At 36.9% G+C, this 19,856-nt stretch overlaps 1 protein-coding gene across 7 annotated transcripts in view; it reads right to left on the reverse strand.

Annotated features, from left to right (window-relative positions):
• Ralyl (RALY RNA binding protein like) overlaps window positions 1-19,856 on the reverse strand; it is a 776,281-nt gene that overhangs the window by 107,367 nt on the left and 649,058 nt on the right. For all 7 annotated transcript variants that reach the window (XM_055603255.1, XM_055603250.1, XM_055603251.1 and 4 more), the window contains one exon: window positions 3,212-3,259. In XM_055603255.1, the coding sequence (XP_055459230.1) occupies window positions 3,212-3,259 (48 nt within the window). The remainder of the gene's footprint in view (window positions 1-3,211; window positions 3,260-19,856) is intronic.

Consider the following 19,856-nt stretch of genomic DNA (forward strand, 5'->3'; position numbering starts at 1 on the left):
CAAATGTTTCTTGACCATGCTTTCAAAAAGAAATGGCTGCGAATTTGAATGAGATTTGTGCAGTGTTTACCTTAATGCAATCAACATTACTACCTGCTGAATTTAAAATGCAACTTCAGATAATTAAACAATATTCCAACTGGCCACTTGAGGCCAAAAATAAATAAATAAATAAATCATGAAAATTGTTTAATTCTACTTCTGACTTGATAAGGTTAGAGTTTTAAACCATTTTGCTCATGAAAGACAACAAAGAAGATGCAATTTTCTCAAAATTAACCTGTTGGTACATTTGCAAATAGATATTAAGTTCATGCCTTCTCACTGAAAACCTTGTCCTTCCCAACTCTACACACACTTTTAAACTAGGAACCCATTCTATCACTTGATAACTTAAATTTGCATATGAGACAGATATTATTCCTTGCTAACAGACTTTCCAGATTTATAACTATGTGTGCTATTCTATAATTAATCATCAGAAACAATTTAACTATGACTTTTTTTTTTTTCACTTATGAAGCTGTTGCTCCTGAAGGGAGACTTTTCTTTAGTTACAGGTAGGTTTGAGATTCCCCCAAGCCAAGTTCCTGCTCAGCGAGTATCTGGCTTCTTCTTTGACTCAGAATGCTAGAATGAGGATTCAAGATGGATCAGGAAAATGAACATTTTATTAGGTTTCCCATATTATTATTACCCCAGCCTTGTTTCTTTGACCTGGCAATGACTATTTATTCCAATAGCAGAAGGAGAATCTAGCTGGAAGGACTTGGAACGTTTGCTTCTTCACATACCCTCCAATACCAGTAGCCTGTGGCTGCTCCTCAGCGATAGGAGTCTCAGTCCACAGAGGTACAACAGCACTGTCTGAGCAGAAACTCCTGTTCATAATTTTAGCTCAGCATGGCCCTTTTTCTACAGTGAATTTTAATGTTGGCAAGTGCCCTGCTTATTGCAATTGCTAATTCCATTATGCTCTAATGTTTTTGTTTTGCCCTTTCAGATTCTCGAAGTTTTTTATCCAATTATCTCTGCTAAACATAACTAGTGTCATTTCTTGGTTTTTTTTTTTTGTTTGTTTGTTTTGTTTGTTTTGCTAAGCAAAGTAGCATGGTCTTAAGAAATAACAGAATGTTTACTATCTCTCTGCAGGAATGTTGAGCTACAACTGAAATGTCACTCAAAGGCATGACAATGGTCTATTATAGAAAAACTATTGAGCAACTATCTTATTACCCAGATATGTAGACACTGCTATATAAATAGCAGTATAATACACATTTACTATCATTGTTAATATTATTAATACACACCAATATTTGATTCAGTACTAAAAACATACTGGGAATATTGCTAGCTATTACAAAAATTTATGAGTTAAAAAATAATCACATAACAAATAGAAGGTTTTGAAGTACTAAGTAACATAACCCAGTTTGCAGTACTATACAAAATATTTGGGAAAAGCCCACATAAACTCAAGCTGAGGGTATCTTAGTCAGAATAATTGTGTTTAACTGCTGCTATGCCTCCGGGTCCATTTATCTTGTCTAGCCTTTCTTGGTTGATTTCCCTTTGTGGGATTCTTTGTTTACAGGGAGGTAAGCCACCAGTGGCAGATGCTTATGTCTTTCTTAGCCAAGTGTATAAAAAGAGAAAGAGAAACTCATGAGAGCACATACTGTTCAGATAGTCTATTAGCAACAGAAACATAATGGTCTATTGCACACTTAGAAGCCAACAGATTGTATATAAGACAAATAAGTAACATCAAAAACTGGCTGTAGTTAGTGTTTTTGTGTAGTTGAGAGTCCTCAAAAAGCTTTAGGTTCCATAATACTTTGACTGTTTAGGGTCCTGGGTCTTTGCAAAGTTAGGTCTATTTTCTACCTTCTGGTTTAGATAGCTATTTTTAATAAACAGTAAAATGGACATATCTTCTCATTGAATTAACAACCTAATTAATTACCTTTGAATGTGTGTGTGTGTGTGTACATGAGAAGGAAGAGGAGGCCTGTGCCACAATACATATGTTGAGGTCAGAGGACAACGTTGTGGAATCAGTTCTTTCCTACTTTTTTTTTTTTTTTTGTGTGTGTGTGTGTGTGTGTGTGTGTGTGTGTGTGTGTGTGTAGGGGGTCCTGGTGTTTGAACAAAAGCTTCCGGGCTTACTTGGAAGCTGTTTTTTTATTGAGCCATCTCAGGAAGCCCTGTATCTTGTCTTTTCTTTAAAAATGACACAATCGCATAATTGATTTTTGCAAAGTAACAAGATTTAATGTCAAAAACTAGGTTTCCTACCTAATAGAACAAAATTCATTTAAATAGGAATTCATTAAGTATACAAGAAAACACTAAGAAAAGAGTCTAATGTAATTTTGATAGACCATTAGACAAAACACATTAATTGAAAACTTATTCAGAGTAATTAAAACAATGGTTAGCATCCTCAATAAATTCCAGCAGGAAATAGTTTTGAAACTATCAAAAGTTAAAGTTTTCAAAAAAAAATGTAAAGATTATCTCCACGCTGCTTATTCTTAGGAGGGTATGAGATTATTTTAATACTGCCAGCTGTTGGCATTGCTTTAAGAGCACATTATTGTAGGATACAAAACCTTAAAAATAAAAACTAATATGTTGTTTAAATTATAAAACAATTTGAGGTAATCATTCTTTAAGACCAGCTTTTGTTTACAGGAGGAACTAAAGATAGGTTTTATCCATCACTGTGACGTGTGTCCCTGTGTCTGGCTCCCTATACAGGTTTTTGATATATTACCCACACATATAACTTGCAGTTTTTCTCATTCTCCTGTGCATAGTCATATAGTCTACTGCATTGTTTTTTATTTTTAATTCCTTCCTTCCTTTCTTTTGGAGTCCAAATAACTATCGGTCTTGAGAATTCTAAGTTAACAATTGGTCTGGAAAATTATTAAATGTTTAAAATGTTATTCATATATTACCATGAAAATTTTTTGGCTTTGTCAACTCTAATGCACAAGTCTTATTCCAAGATCCACTGCATGTCAGTAAGGATAATAAAACTAAGAAGATCTATCTATATTACCATCACAGAAAGTTCATATTTTAAATTTATAGTCATAAAATTTTATTTAAAGCATTTTAATTAGCAGCCTCAGAAAATGAAATGCATAACATAAAACGTGATACAGATTATGGAAAATAAGGTTGAAAGTTCACATACCGACTGTAGAAGTCATCTCTGTAGTAATCATAGTCGAAGACATAACCACTAAGGATGTAAAAAAAAAAAAAAAAAAAAAGTAATAGTCAGTGTGTGTTTAAGCCATGCTCATGTTATAAATTCTTTTTATTTTTACAGCAAGAAATTAATGTTACTTTATATCAACACATTTTAATGTCATTAGTTTATAAATGGCATTGTAAGATAAGATAATGTTCAAATTCATATACTATATCAGTCTGCAGTTACAGATGGGCAACTTATGGTATAAAAACGGGACCAACACATGCATTTCAGTAATAAAGCCAATATGCCCAGCTCCCTAAAGAATATAAAATGAGAACTGTCACAAGTTAAGAGCCTGCCACAGAGGGCCTCTGAAAGGCTCTGCCCTGCAGACTATTAAAGCAGATCAAAGAGACTTATGGCCAACTGTTGGGCAGAGTGCAGGGAATCTTATGAAAGAAGTGGGAAATAGTAAGATCTGGAGAGGACAGGAGCTCTACAAGGAGAGCAACAGAACCAAAAAAATCTGAGCACAGGGGTCTTTCCTGAGACTCATACTCCAACCAAGTACCATGCATGGAGATAACCTAGAATCCCTGCACAGATGTAGCCCATGGCAGTTCAGTGTCCAAGTGTGTTCCTTTGTAAGGGGAACAGGGACAGTCTCTGACATGAACTCAGTGGCTGGCTCTTTAATCACCTTCCTTTGAGAGAGGATTAGCCTTACCAGGCCACAGAGGAAGACAATGTAGCCACTCCTGATGAGATCTGATAGACTAGAATCAGAAGGAAGGAGAGGAAGACCTCCCCTATCAGTGGATTTGGGATACAAAGTGAATAAAGTGTAATTAATAAAAATTAAAAAATATTTAAAAAATGAGAACTGTCTACATCTATTTGGATAATGGTCTTTTGTGAGGCACTTTATATGCATTTTAGTTTTAGTTATCAAAATTACTCTGATGTATAATGTAACTACAGTATGGAAGACCTGATTAGTTGAGAGAATTCTTTTTGTTTGTTTGTTTGTATGGTTGGTTGGTTGATTTTTTTGAGACATTGTTCCTATGTGTGATAGCCCTGGCTGTTTTGGACTTATTTTGTAGACCAGATTGGCCTCAAACATGAAAATCCACCTTCCTCTGCTTCCAGAATGCTAGGATTAAAGGCATATACCACTATACATAGCTTGAATTCTTATCTCTACCAAGGGGAAGGGAGAAAATATGAGACCAAAACTGAATTTACATGTGGATCCATTTTTATACCTTTCAAGATTCCCAAACATTACAAATATAAATTTTTAATTTATAAAATACAATGTAATTTTCATTGTGTATTTGTTAATTTAAATTTTCATTGCAGTAAAACACAAATAGAACATGAAAATTATCACCCTAATTATTTCAGCTATAATTTGAATGTACCATTCATCATATGATTTTAAACATTTCCAGTACATAATTCAGTAGCATTAAATGTATTCATTAAGTTGTATAAAAATCATCACTATGTATTCTGTAAACTTCTTTTTTTGACTTTTTTGATTTATTATTTATTAAAATTATTCACTTTGTGTTCTGGCTGTAACCCCCTCCCTTATCTCCTCCCAGTTCATTCCTCTCTCTCTCATCTTCCCCTATGCCTCTCCCCTTGTCAATTGATAGGGAAGGTCCACCTGCCCTACTATCTGACCCTAGTCTCTCAGGTCTCCTCTGGACTGTCTGCACCCTCTTTTTTTCTGTAACCTAGCACGGTTATCCCTCTCCTTCCAGGGGGTAGGTGATCAAAGAGCCTCCACTGAGTCCATGTTAGAGACAGCTCCTGCTCCCAACCTAGGGAACCCACATGGAGACTGAGCTGCCTATGGTCTGCATCTGAGCATGGGGTCTAGGTCCTCTCCATGCATCGTCCTTGGTAAGCACATTGGTCTCTGCAGACCTCCCTGAACCCAGAGTTTTATGTTAAGGTCTTTGATCCACTTGGACTTTAGTTTTGTGCAGGGTGATAAATAGGGGTCTATTTGCATTTTTCTACATGTGGACTTCCAGTTAGACCAACACCATTTGTTGAAGAGGCTATCTTTCTTTTTCATTGTATGGTTCTGGCTTCTTTGTTAAAAACTAAGTATCTGTATATTTGTGGGTGTATTTCTGGGTTTTTGTTTTGAATCCATTAACCCACCAGTCTGGTTTTATATCAGTACCATGCAGTTTTTATTACTGTTTCTCTATAGTACAGCTTGATGTCAGGGATGGAGATACCTCTAGAAGATCTTTTATTGTAGAGGATTGTTTTAGGTATTCTGGGTTTTTTGTTTTTCTGTATTGAACTGAGAATCTTCTTTCAAGCTCTATAAAGAATTGTGTACTACTCAGCAATTAAAAACAAGGAAATCATGAAATTTGCAGGTAAATGGATGGAACTAGAAGAGGTCATCTTGAGGTAACCAGGAAAAAAAGAAACACAAGGTATATATTCACTTACTTACAAGTAGATATTAACCATACAATACAGGATAAACATACTAAAATCTATAGTCCTAAAGAAGCTAAACAGCAAGGAGGGCCCTAGGGAAGTTGCTTAATCACCATTCAGAAGGGCAAACAGTTTAGACACCAGAAGAAGGAGAAGACAGGGAACAGGACAGAAGCCTACCACAGAAGGCCTCTGAAATCTGCCTAGAAGGGTATTGAAGGAGATGCTGAGACTCATAGACAAACTTTGGACAGAGTGCAGGGAATCCTATGGAAGAAGGACATAGAAAGACCTGGAGGGAACAGGAGCTCCACAAGGGGACCCAACAGAGCAAAAAACTGCTTGCTCAATTATTATAGGTGTCAGTGTCGGAAGATTTTTTTAGACTATGGTAAAAGAAATTACATTATATGCATTTGAATTGAAATTTAGATAACCACCATTTTATTGAGATTCCCACAATAAAATAAAATAGAAAGACCAAGCCAAGCATATTTTAAGTACTTTTTACATAGAATGTGTTCGTAAACCAATGACCTGGACAGGGAGCCATTCTAATTTAAATTTATAGTCTTTGTAACTTTATGTACATAAACTCATTTAGTCTTCACTATATATAAAAAATACAGTTATCTCTCCTCAAATATTGATAAATAGCTTGTCATCAGGAATGGAATGAGGCACTTGGGCTCAGAAGTAGTAATTTCTTTCTCAGACTGATTATAGTCTGGTTGTATCAACATAACCTCAACATCCTGTCAGCTTCACTAAACTTCAGTCAGGTTTCCTGGTCTCCAGACCCATGACCTCTGTCTTTTGAGGAGGTTTTACTTTAGAAAACTTCCATTGGTCAGTCTGGCTCTACTCCTTTGAGATGTAAATGCAAAAATATTCCAGCTTAAAAACTAAGGAACAGTTTTTTGTTTGTTTGTTTGTTTTTAGGAACATGGGAGCCTTACCATTGAAATAAAATTATCAGTGAAGACATCTCCTGAATGGAACATTTCTCTGTCCTTATTTCCATACACACTAGCCTCTGCTAGTCACTTTTATACTCTATATTGTTTTGAGATTAACCTTTCTGTCTTGCAGATATGAAAGGAGAAATAAACTGATATTCTACAGCAATTACACATTCTACCATGTTAATGTTTTCTACTTGCAATCCCTTTTCAATCTAAAATATTTTTATGATAAATATTATAAATCAATTATTTGGTATGCATTTAATTTTATTAAAATTAATTTGCATGTCAATAAGATGCATGTTCACATTATCTTTGTCATATGAAATTAAATCTTGGCTGAATATTTCCTTCAGCATTTTCTAAGGTGATCAATATTTCAGTTTATACTTATCAATGTTATCACAGTTACAGAAGCATGTTTAGGGTCGTTTCAGGTAGTTAAAAAATTCTGTACTAAAACCAAAATGAATTTAATTAAATGACATTTTGTTTTATTTTGTTTTCTTTTTTTTTAATTTTATTTTTCTTATATTAATTACATTCCGTTAACTCTGTGTCCCAGCTGTATCCTGCTCCCTCATTCCCTCCCCAACCCCACACTCCCTCCCTGGTCTCCTCTCTGCCCCTTTCCAAGTCCACTGATAGGGGAGGAGGTTGACCCTGTTTTATCAGGTATCTTCAGGGCTGGCTGCAAAGTCCTCCTCTGTGGCCTAACAGGACTGCTCATCCCCTGAGGGGGTGGGGAGGTCAAAGAGCCTGCCCTTGAGATCCTGTTAGAAATAGTCCTTGTTCCCCTTACTTTGGGAAACTACTTATTTCATGGAACTCATGTCATAAACTCAAGGGGAAACTTTTTGATCAAACATTCTTTTTTTTTATTTTGAAAATATTTTTTTAAATTATTTATTTTTTGTTAATTACAATTTATTCACTTTGTGTCCCAGCTGTAGCCCCCTCCCTCATGCCCTTCCAATCCTACCCTCCCTTCCTCTTCTCCTCCCATACCCCTCCTCAAGTCCTTTGATAAGGTTGGTCCTCCTCCCCTTCCATCTGAAGGTAGCCTATCTAGTCTCATCAGGGCTGGCTGCATTGTCTTCCTCTTTGGCCTGATAAGGCTGCTTCCTACTCAGCTGGAGGTGATCAAAGAGCCAGCTACTTAATTCAAGTCAGAGACAGCTCCTGTTCCCCTTACCAGGATACCCACTTGGAAACTGAGCTTCCATGGGCTACACCTATGCAGGAGTTCTAGGTTATCTCAATGCATGGTCCTTGGTTGGAGTACCAGTCTCAGAAAAGACTCATGAGTCCAGATTTTTTGGTTTTGTTGCTCTCCTTGTGGAGCTCCTGTCCCCTCCAGGTCTTTCATCATCCCCTTCTTTCATAAGATTCCCTGCACCTGCCCAAAGTTTGCCTATGAGTCTTAGCATCTGCTTTAATACCCTGCTGAGTAGAATCTTTCAGAGGCCCTCTGTGGTAAGCTCCTCTCCTATTCCCTGTTTTCTCCCTCTTCCGATGTCCATCCCATTTGTCTTTCTGCATGAGAATTTTCTATCAAACAGTCTAAAGATAATATAATATAAAGATACAATACTTTGATGAATGCTGAGTAATGATGCTACAAAATTTTTGTTACTAAAAGATAGTGAACATTTTGTTTTATAAAATGAAGCCATTACATTTCAATAATTGTAATTATTAACATATGAAAAAAGTGTCAGATCTTCCAAGGTTTGAAGGCAGAATTCGCTGGTCAGGGGAATGTCACAGCAGGTACTGCTTAGAGCGTGCCTGCCATGCTTACAGTCAAGGCTGCACTGAAGTCACATTCTGCTGCACAGTTGAATGCTGCTAAAATAGCTCAAATGCATTGTGCATTTTATTTCAAATTACTAGTTGTTCAGAAACCTTCCACTGTTGCCAATTTTGCTCATGACCTCTACATTCAGTTTTGTGACCCCATATGAAGGCATAAGCATCAATTTGAGAAACTGTAGCAGGTTATGGAAATTTAGTTACAGATGACTTATGCCCATTTTAAATGAGGCAAGGATTTGATCATTTTCACTACAGAGGCAGATAAATGTTTGAGATGATGGACGCATGAACAACCTGCTTTGACTGTTATTCACCACATGTATGTATTGAAATATCAAACTGTTATCTACAAGCATGTACAATCATTGTCACTTAAATAAGAGAAAGACATTTCCACTTACTGCATATACATTTAACTTAAATAAAACCTAATTATTAAGCACAGATTCCCCTGACTGCGTTGAGAGCTCCATTTTTTTTTTTTTCACCAGTTCATGTCAGTTCCTAAGAACTCTAGGCCTTTGGTTTCAGTGAGTTTGAGTTGATTTCTTTTTAATTTGTTTATATTGTTATTAATTACAGTTTATTCAATTTGCATCCCAGCTTTAGTCCCCTCCCTCATCCCCACCCAATCCCACTTTCTGTCCCTCATCACTGTCCATGTCCCTCCCCAAGTCCACTGATAAGGGAGGTCCTCTCTCCTTCCATCTGACCCTAGCATATCAGGTCTCATCAGGACTGGCTGCATTGTCTTTCTCTGCAGCCTTGTAAGGCTACCTCCACCTCAGGAGGACGTGATCAAAGCTCAGGCCACTGAGTTCATGTCAGAGACAGTCCCTGTTCCCTTACTAGGGAAACCCACTTGGACACTGAGCTTCTATGGGCTACATCTGTACATGAGTTCTAGGTTATCTCGATGCATGGTCCTTGGTTGGAGTAGCAGTCTCAGAAAAGACCTCTGTGGCCAGATTTTTTGGTTCTATTGCTCTCCTTGTGGAAGTCCTGTTCCCTTCAGGTATTTCTATCTCCCACTCCTTTCATAAGATTCCATGCACTCTGCCCAAAGTTTAGCTATGAGTCTCAGCATCTGCTTTGATACCCTGCTGGGTGGAGTATCTCAGAGGCCCTCTGTGGTAAAATCTTGTCCTGTTCCCTGTTTTCCCTTCTTCTGAAGTCTGTTCCATTGGCCTTTCTGGATGAGGATTGATCATCTTACCCAGGGTCCTTTTTCTTGCTTAGCTTCTTTAGGTGTACAGATTTTAGTATGTTTATCTTAGATTATATGGCTAATAACCATGAGTATATACCATGTATGTCTTTCTGCTTCTGGGATACCTCACTCAGGATGATCTTTTCTAGTTCCATCATTTGCCTGAAAATTTCATGTTTTCTTTGTTTTTTTTTTTTAATTTTTTATTTAACTTTTATTAGTTACACTTTATTCATTTTGTATCCCCCCATAAGCCCCTCCCTCCTCCCCTCCCGGTCCCACCTTCCCCCCCTTTCTGCATGCATGCCCCTCCCCAAGTCCACTGATAGGGGAGGTCCTCCTCTCCTTCTTTCTGATTTTAGTCTATCAGTTCTCATCAGAAGTGGCTGCATTGTCAGGGTTCTAGGTTATCTCCATGGATAGTCCTTGGTTGGAGTATGAGTCTCTGGAAAGTTCCCTGTGTTCAAATTTTCTTGTTCTGTTGTTTCCTTGTTTTTAATTGCTGAGTAGTATTCCATTGTGTAAATGTACCACAATTTCTGTATCCATTCCTAAGTTGAGGGGCATCTGGGTTGTTTTCAGATTCTGGCTATTACCAATAAAACTGTTTCAAACATAGCTGATTTTTGTCACTATCTGCACTATACTACAAAATCTTTGTTTATTTCTCAAAAAATGATCCCTGCTTGCCAGTTATTAGCTCTTGCATTTAACTACCTTCTCTTACATGTCTAAATTCCTCACCTAAATGGGATTATAAAACAATTCACCATATTAAGCCTGTTTTGTAAATGCACTGCAATCATCCCACAAACAAAATCATCAGTCTTCATCGAGTTTCTATGATTTCTGTGTATGGCGATACATTTCTCGAGAAAACTGATCATGGAAATAAGCTTAAAATATACACCTGAGTTACAAAATGAATAAATTGTAATAACTAATAAAACATAATAATAAAGAACAGAAAAATATCACTACATTATAACATAGGCTTTTCTTTTCTTGAGATACTAAGAAGGACCATTTTTAAAGCTTTTGATTAAGATAACATAAAAATTTATAGATATAAAATTCAATTTCATAGTTACATATGTCCACTTTCACTTAATAATATCCCTGTGTAGTAAGCACATTCTTAGCTTCATTTTCCTGGTGATGTGTAGAATAAGAGTGTAATAATATAAATAAAAATAATTCCTATAGAATGATATTGAGCTGTTACTAATTCTGACAGGATCCTTTGAACACTGTACACCAGACATGATACTAGAAATAAGAGATGAATTAAGTAGCTACTGACTGATGGAAAAACCCTTTCTCTTTAATGAAAATTCAGAAGGTTTTCAAAAGTTTGTGAAGTTATTTCCAAATAATTTAAGAGAAAAAATTTCTTGGCAGAATGTTTTTATAGCTTTCTCAGTCTTTTTTATATTATCTTACTACAGAGAGTTTGATTATAACAATAATCTATATGATACTAGGCAATTAATAAATAAGCTATTAATACAGATAACAGTAATGATTCTATTTCATGCACCTAATTCCTTTGAGAAATGCTTCAATAAATTAATTAATTTCTGGAAATGGAAAACATGTGAGAATACAAATTTTATTTTTATCATTTGCTGCTTAAATTATCTTGTCTAATGTGCTTACTGTTTTTCCACCCTGACTGTAAAAAAAAAAAATGTGTATGATCATGTGTTAGAATGAAGTGTCCCACCATTTGCCATGAGCTCAATCTTACCATTCAAAATTAAAAGTGGATAGATAGAATGTACAAATAGACCTGTTTCAGTAATCAAAACAAGTCTGCTTTTGTTTTAATGGCTTGCCAGAGTGACTATTGACTGAGGTCCTAAGCCATAAGATCACTCTAAATTTCCAAGAAGCCATTCCAAGGTTTGGCACTAACTCTACATCTTAAAGAAGGCTAATATACAGAATATATAAAGAACTCAAGAAGTTAAACAGCAACAAATCAAGAAATCCAATTGAAAAATGGGGTACAGAGTTAAAAGAGAATTCTCAATACAGAAATAGTGAATGGCAGAGAAACACTTAAAGAAATGCTCAGCATCCTTAGTCATCAGGGAAATGCAAATCAAAATGACCCTGAAATGTCGCCTTACACCCATCAGAATAGCTAAGATCAAAACTCAAGGACTATTTCTAACAGGATCTCAAGGGCAGGCTCTTTGACCTCCCCCCACCGGGGGAGGAGTAGTCCTGTTAGGCCACAGAGGAGGACTTTGCAGCCAGCCTTGAAGCTACCTGATAAAACAGGGTCAAATGAAAGGGGAGGAGGTCCTCCCCTATCAGTGGACTTGGAAAGGGGCAGGGAGGAGACCAGGGAGGGAGTTGGGGAGGGGGAGGGAATGAGGGAGCGGGATACAGCTGGGACACAGAGTTAACAAATTGTAACTAAAAAGAAAAATAAAAATTAAAAAAAAAAAAACTCAAGTAACAATACATGCTGGAGAGGATGTGGAGAAAGGGGAACCCTCCTCCACTGCTGGTGGGAATGTAAACTTGTACAACCACTTTGGAAATTAATTTGGCACTTTTTCAGAAAATTAGGAATAGTGCTACCTCAAAATCCAGATAAACCACTTCTGGGCATATATCTGAAAGATACTCAACCATTCAACAAGGACAGTTGGCTCACCTATGTTCATAGCAACTTTATTCATAATAGTCAGAATTTGGAAACAACCTAGATGTCCCTCAATGGAGGAATGGATACAGAAATTGTGTTACATTTACTCAGCAATTAGAAAGAAGGAAATTATGAAATTTGCAGGCAAATGGATGGAACTAGAAAATATCATCTTGAGTGAGGTAACCCAGAAGCAGATAGACATGTATGATATGTACTCACTTATAAGTAGATATGAGACTTATAATATAGGACAAACATTCTAAAACCTATAGTCCTAAAGAAGCTAAACAAGGAAGACCTTAGGGAAGATGCTTAATCATCATTCAGAAAGGCAAACAGTGTAGACATCAGAAGCAGGAGAAGACAGGGAACAGGACAGAAGCCTACCATAGAGGGCCTCTGATATCTATCCAGAGGGTATTGAAGCAGATGCTGAGAATCATAGACAAACTTTGGGCAGAGTCCAGGAAATCTTCTGGGAAAAGGGGGAGCTAGAAAGACCTGGAGGGGACAGGAGCTCTACAAGGAAACCAACAGAGCCAAAAAACCTGAGTCCAGGGGTACCTGCAGAGCTTGATACTCCAACCAAGGACCATGCATAGAGAGGACCTAGAGCCTTGCTCAGATGAGGCACATAGGCTGCTCAGTTTCCAAGTGGGTTTTCTAATAAAGGGAACAGGAGCTGTCTCTGACATGAACTCAGTGGCTGGCTCTTTGATCACCTCCCCTTGGGTGGTGAAGCCTTGTCAGGCCACAGATGAATATGATGCAGCCAACCCTGATTAGACCGGATATGCTAGGGTCAGATATCCTAGAAGGAAAAAGACACACATGGTATATACTCACTTATAAGTAGGTCTTAGACCTATAAGATAGAATAGACATACTGAAATCTGTACACCTAAAGAAGATAAACAAGAAAAATGACCCTGGGTAAGATGATCAATCCTCACTTAGAAAGACAAATAGGATGGACATTGGATGTAGGAGAAAACAAGTAACAGGACAGGAGCCTACCACTGAGGGCCTCCAAAAGTCTCTACCTGGCAGTGTATCACAGCAGATACTGAGACTCATAACCAAACTTTCAGCAGATTGTGGGGAATCATAAGAAAGAAGGGGTGGCAGTATGATCTGGAGAGGACAGGAGCTCCACAAGGACCAACTATATCTGGGCACAGGGGTCTTTTGTGAGACTGTATCTTCAACCAAGGACCATGTATGGATATAACCTCGAATCCCTGCTCGGATGTAGCCCATGTTAGCTCAATATCCATGTGGGTACCCTAATAAGGGGAACAGGGACTATTTCTGACATGAATTCAATGGCTGGCTCTTTGATTCCCTCCACCCCCGACCCGAGGGAGGTGCAGTCCCGCTAGGACACAGAGGAGGACTTTGTAGCCAGGCCTGAAGATACCTGATAAGCTAGGGTCAGATGAAAGGGGAGGATGTCCTTCCCTATCAGTGAACTTGGAAAGGGGTAGGGAGAAGATGAGGGAGGAAGGGTGGGAATTAGAAGGGAATGAGGGAGCAGAATACAGCTGGGATACAAAGTTAATAAACTGTAATTAATATTAAAAAAATAAAAATTTAATTAAAAAAAAGATGTCGAATTCCTCCCCTATCAGTGTACTACGGGATGGGCATAGGGAAAAAAGAAGGAAGGAGGAGATGAGGAAGGTGGCTACAGCTGGGATACAAAGTGAATAAATTGTAATAATAAATAAATAAAAAGAAAAAATGTTGCTCTTGTCCTGGGTTTCCTCCATAACCTTCTATATAACTTCTCTATATTTTTCTTCCCTAGACTATGTTTCTTATTTTTTAAATAAAATTTCCCAATTTCAGCATGCTGTGGGCACCTCTGTTTAATGTTACTTTTTAAATGATGACAATCAAATTTGCAAAGTATTTTATATATCATAAAACTGTATTGCAGAAAAATTTGGTCTTTCATTAAATATCCATGCCAGCCCATATTCCTTTTTTTTCTCTTGATGAAAATGAGGTATCATTTGGGATATTAATGCTTTAATCTGTGAAGGTTCATTGCATATAATCTTATTAATATATTTATTTTAAATAAAAAGTAAATTGATAATAAGCAATCTTAAAATACATTCTCTCTAACTTCAGGTAAGAAATTTATGAAAATGGGTGCTTAAATTGTTAATGCTATAGATAAGGAAACTTCAGAAATATAAAGCCAAAAACTCTTGAGATTATTAAATGACCTGTATTCTTATGAATATTCATTATGAACTAAATACAATTGCTGTACACACTTCAGGCCATTCTTTAACGTTGAAAATAACATGTATAAAAGAAAGAGTCTATTTATTATTTTTCCAGTTAAATATTTGGTAATATCCTGTAGACAAAACTCTTATAATCATGACCCAAATGGGACCTTGTTAAGTTCCAATCTCTTTAAAAAAATATATTTATTCATTCACTCTATGTTCTGATTGAAGTCCCCATGCTCACATATTGGTATGCATATACACTAATCTATTTAAGCCTATAAGAAAAGATCTTTTTTTTCATATTTAATATCAGTAGTGTTGTGTAACAATCCAACCTCAGATGCCACTGGAAACAATATGATAGTGAATTAAATGTTTAGAGCACTCCAGGAAGAAAAGAAAAACAAGAAATGGAAATGTTTTGTTTATTTGGGACTCTGGTCTCTATGGCAGGTAAGAGATGATGTGAATTGAATGTTTACTGTATTTAACATCAACAAACATTTCATGTTGCTTCCTCTAAAATCAGATATTCCTTTTTCTTGCCAATGTACTTTTAGTCTAACAGTTTAGATTTCTTCAAAATTTATTGGAAATTAGAATTGTAAATGTGATTGCCTAGACTCATAAAGATACACTGTTTATTATTAGTGAAGATTAAGTGAGGACCAAAAAAGTTTCTTATAATTTAATTTAAACTTTTTCACTTATAAAGGAATTTAAAATTAAATGGGTATTACAATATATGCAACCAGATTTAATCACTTTGAATTCATAAAACCAGTTTCATTTGAATATACTAATATACATGGCATTTTTTTTTCCTCACAGAACTTCATTAAAACATAATCTGAAGGATATTGATAAATACCCTCATATAAGCAGAATGCACATCACTGGTTTCTTAGCAGACATCCTTCAAATAATAAATCTTACCAATGCTTTCCAAATTACTGTTTCTGGCACCTAAATTGAATCGTCAGTTACTTATTTTAAGTCAGGAATATTAGTGGAGGTTGTAGATAATAATGCCTGGAGAACCTCAAGAAGTACCAGGCTAACTAGAAAGGACTGGATAGACACACAGGTGATTGTACTCACAGCAGAGTTCAGTGAGTGACTAACAGACATAAACCTGCTCTCTTAGCGCTCTACTGTTGTGAAGAGACAACAAGGCCAAGGCAACTCTTTTAAAGGAAAACGTTTAATTGTGGCTGGATTGCAGTGTCAGAGGTTCAGTCCATTATCATCATGGTGGAGAACATGGAAGCAAACAGGCAAAAATGGTGTTGAAGAAGGAGCTGAGAGTTCTACGCCTTGATTCACTGGGTGTAGTTTGAGCATCAAAACCTGCTCCACAGTGACCTGCTTCCTCCAGCAAGGCCACAACTCCTAATAGATGTGCTGGCACAGGCCTGTAACCCAAGCATTTGGGAACTAGAAACAGAAGGATCAGGAATTCAGGGTGATTTTTCAGCAAATTGGAGGCCACTTTGACTTACAAAAACATCTGTTTCAAAATATAATACAAAAATAATACAAACAACTGAAGCAAAACATTCCACTCAGTAACAGAGATCTCATCTCCCACTTACTTTAGTCAACTATTCCACACACTCAAAAACTATTACCTTAATTGAAACAAGAGCGATGTTATGTGAGAGGGGTAAAGGGTGCATGTAAGTGAGAAGGAACAGCAAATAATTTTTCTTTCTTTTGTCTGAGTTAGCATGATTTTGAGTTTGAAAGTTCTACCTTTAAAGAATATCAGTGACCCTTTGCTATGCAATACTTTGTAAGGAAGGTATTAAAACAGGTAATTCCCAAACTGCTGTGATCTTTCTCTGTCTTTGTGTGTGCAGTGTATGAGAAGATATGTATACATATCTGACTTGTGATTTTACATATACATGAGTGTCTTCATTATTCTTTTTTTTCTAATTACAATGAGAATGAAGAAAAGTAGCATGCATTTACCTGGTCAGAAAACTGCCAATGTGAGACAAAGGAAACCATCTGTAGCCATCTTGCTGGCCTGATCTAGCGATGTATGATCTTTACAGGACCTGCTTGTCAGGATCCCAAGAACTTCTACACACTCTGACGATCGTTTTTGTTGCTAAAACATTACATTATCAGCAGAGCGCTTCAGTTACTGCTCAAAATCTGTAAGATGAGGTACAGACTCTTCAAGGGTCAGGGACTGTCCTTCATGTAGCTCTTCCTACAGTTGTCCTCTGCCTCATTCAGTTGCTCAGCCTGTCAGCAATTCTCAGCGCCTGCTCCTTCCCTGGATTCTCTCAGTCTGCTTGATACTGGTTCATATCTCCCATAGCATTAAATCCACTGATTGCTCACCCATAAATTTCCTGTTGTGCCCTCTATCTGCCAGCATATACCCTGTTTTCTTGCTGTTGAAAATGCATCCACTTTTAAGGGTGTAACTCAAGTACCACATTTTCATTTATAAATGTTATTAAGTTAACTTAAATTCCAATTATGGTACTATGCTGAGGTTCTAGTCTTTCTGTATTTATATATGACCTATTCTAGCCAGCACTCTGCTTTTCTTGATCCATACTTCATCTATACAGATTCATTTCTGTCAGCCTTTCCCATCACAAGTCATCCCTTCCATTCCATTAATCATTTTTGTCTTTTGTCTTTGAACTTAATTTAATTTATCTGACTTGCTTGGTGCTGAAGTTTTCCCCTAAATATTCTAGGAGAGCTCATGTCAAAATGTAAGAGAGTGCTATCCATTTCTGTTTCACTTGAACCTCATGATTAATGTGCAGGGCTCAATCTTATGGTTTCTTGTGCACACTTCTGTAGGAGCAGAAATTGCATTTGCCTATTTATAAAGCTGCCTCACTACATGATAAACTAAAAAGGCAGAGTCTTTGCAGCTAGCCAAGAGACCGTTTGTGAATTCAGTGTTTTAATTCCATAGAACTTTCTGCTATTCTGCTATAATATCTAATTTTGAAATATTTGTACTCAAATGCTAAAGTACCTGAATATTGTTATTAGAATTCTGACACCATTACAATCACCAATTTGGGATATTTATATCTCTTTTTCACTCATCAACTTATGATCTCTCTACATATTACTTTGTGATCAAGGGGCCAGGTTCCTCAATAATTTCTTCTCTTCCAGAGCACATTATCACATCTTGTCATCACAGAAACCCAGAGGAAGAGACCCAGAAATATGGGAGAGGCATGGACATCTGCTTCCAGCTCCCCTCGCCTTTTCCTCTTCCTGCTGTGGCATAGCTAACTGCAGGTGCCACTGACAATTACTCTCCCAACAGAGGTTACCTGTTGGAGGCCAAAGGACATTTATCTAAATTCTCTACCATTCCACCAGCTGCAACTATATCCTCTCTAGTGAAAGATGAACTTAGCTTCAGGATCCCTTAAAAGTAGCTCCTAGCATTGATTTTTTTTTATTATGCTGATGTTACTCACTAGATTATATTACAGTGTGTGTATATATATTCCTATCATAAGTAATTTGCATCGTTCATACCGTTACTATTTGATTATTATCATTTGATTTACTGGATTTTAATGTTTTTTTCCAAAGTTTTTCTTCAAGGATAAAACTATCAACTCCCCGATTCAGTACCATGAGGATTAGTTTGAAAAATCATACAAATGCATTTTTTGCCCCCTCCCCCCATCTTTCTATCTCTTATTTCTTCTATAAGATTCCCTGCACTCTGCTCAAAGTTTGGCTATGAATCTCAGCATCTGCTTCAATACCCTGCAGGGTAGAATCTTTCAGAGGACCCCTGTGAAAGGTTCTGTCCTGTTCCTGGTCTTCTCCTACTTCCGATGTCTATCTTATTTGCCCTTCTGCGTGAGGTTAAGCATCTTCCCTAGTGTCTTCCTTGTCACTTAGCTTCTTTAGGACTATAGATGTTAGTATGTTTATCCTATATTATATGGCTAATATGCACTTAATAAGTGAGTACCTACCATGCATGTCTTTTTGTTTCTGGGTTACCTCACTCTGGATGATCTTAGCTAGTTCCATCTATTTGCCTGCTAATTTCATGTTTTCATTGTTTTCAATTGCTGAGTAGTATTCCATTCCTAGGTTGAGAGACATCTAGGTTGTTTCCCAATTCTGGCTATTATGAACAAAGCTGCTACAAACATAGCTGAGCAAATGTCCTTGTTGTATGGTTGAGTATCTTTCGGCTATCTGCCCAGGAGCTACAAATGAGACTCTATGAGGTTTCGTGAAAGCCCCATAGCATGTTACTTGAAATGACAGGCCGGCCACCTGGCCTTGACGAATCCACTTATGCCTCATGTAATTGCTCTTTATCTTGCCCCCACCCCCACCCCATCAGTAAAGTGATTAGCTCATCTGTCTTGGAAATCGCCAATTCCATTTTAACACTCTGTGCACCTTTTTCTACATGCTGGCTAATTCTGCAGAATAACTGTTCTTAACTCGTGCACACAATTTGAGTCTGAGGTCTTCCTTCAGTAATTCTTGGACCCTTATAGTCCTCTTTACTATTCTTCAGAATTTTACATTCTTATCTCTAATTTCTCAGTTGGACTTTAGAAATGCTTATCTTTGCTATCATTTTTCTCACTGTGGTCATTTTTGGCAAATATTCTCCCTTTTTGATTTCTTCAGTTAAAGAACTCAACTAATTGTTTGGTTCAAGTAGGTCACCTCTTACAAGGCAGTGCCCAGGGTAAAGAAAACAACACCATGAGCTGCCTTTGCTGAGGTTTGCCTAGGCTTGGTAGGTGACAAAGCATATTTTGTCTTGATTACTTTTGCATTCCTTCACAATAAAAAAAAAAAGACATTTCAGAACATGGAATTCTTCCGTTATATTTTTTCCTTGAGAATGATCCATTATTGTCTCCATGGTGCTATACATCCCCAAGAAAACTGAGTTTGTTTGTTTGTTTGTTTGTTTCAATTTAATTTTGTGCCTCCACAGTCTCTTGCATTCCCGCTGGCCTCAAACCTCCTGAATGCAAGGACTACAGAGGCTGTCTTATTTTTGGTCTTAAAGTTAATCCCTTTTTTACATAGTAAAATTATGTAATTCTTAACATTTCAAAATCTAAAAGAGTTATTTAAGGCAGGTTTAATTATATATAACCTTTTATTAATGATCCCTATCTGAAACTGTTCTCTAAGAAACATGCTGATAATTTTCAGCCTCTTCTTCTTCTTCTTCTTCTTCTTCTTCTTCTTCTTCTTCTTCTTC

The sequence above is a fragment of the Psammomys obesus genome, unplaced genomic scaffold, assembly GCF_907164565.1.
Source record: "Psammomys obesus unplaced genomic scaffold, mPsaObe1.curated_primary_1811, whole genome shotgun sequence".
NCBI lineage: Eukaryota > Metazoa > Chordata > Mammalia > Rodentia > Muridae > Psammomys > Psammomys obesus.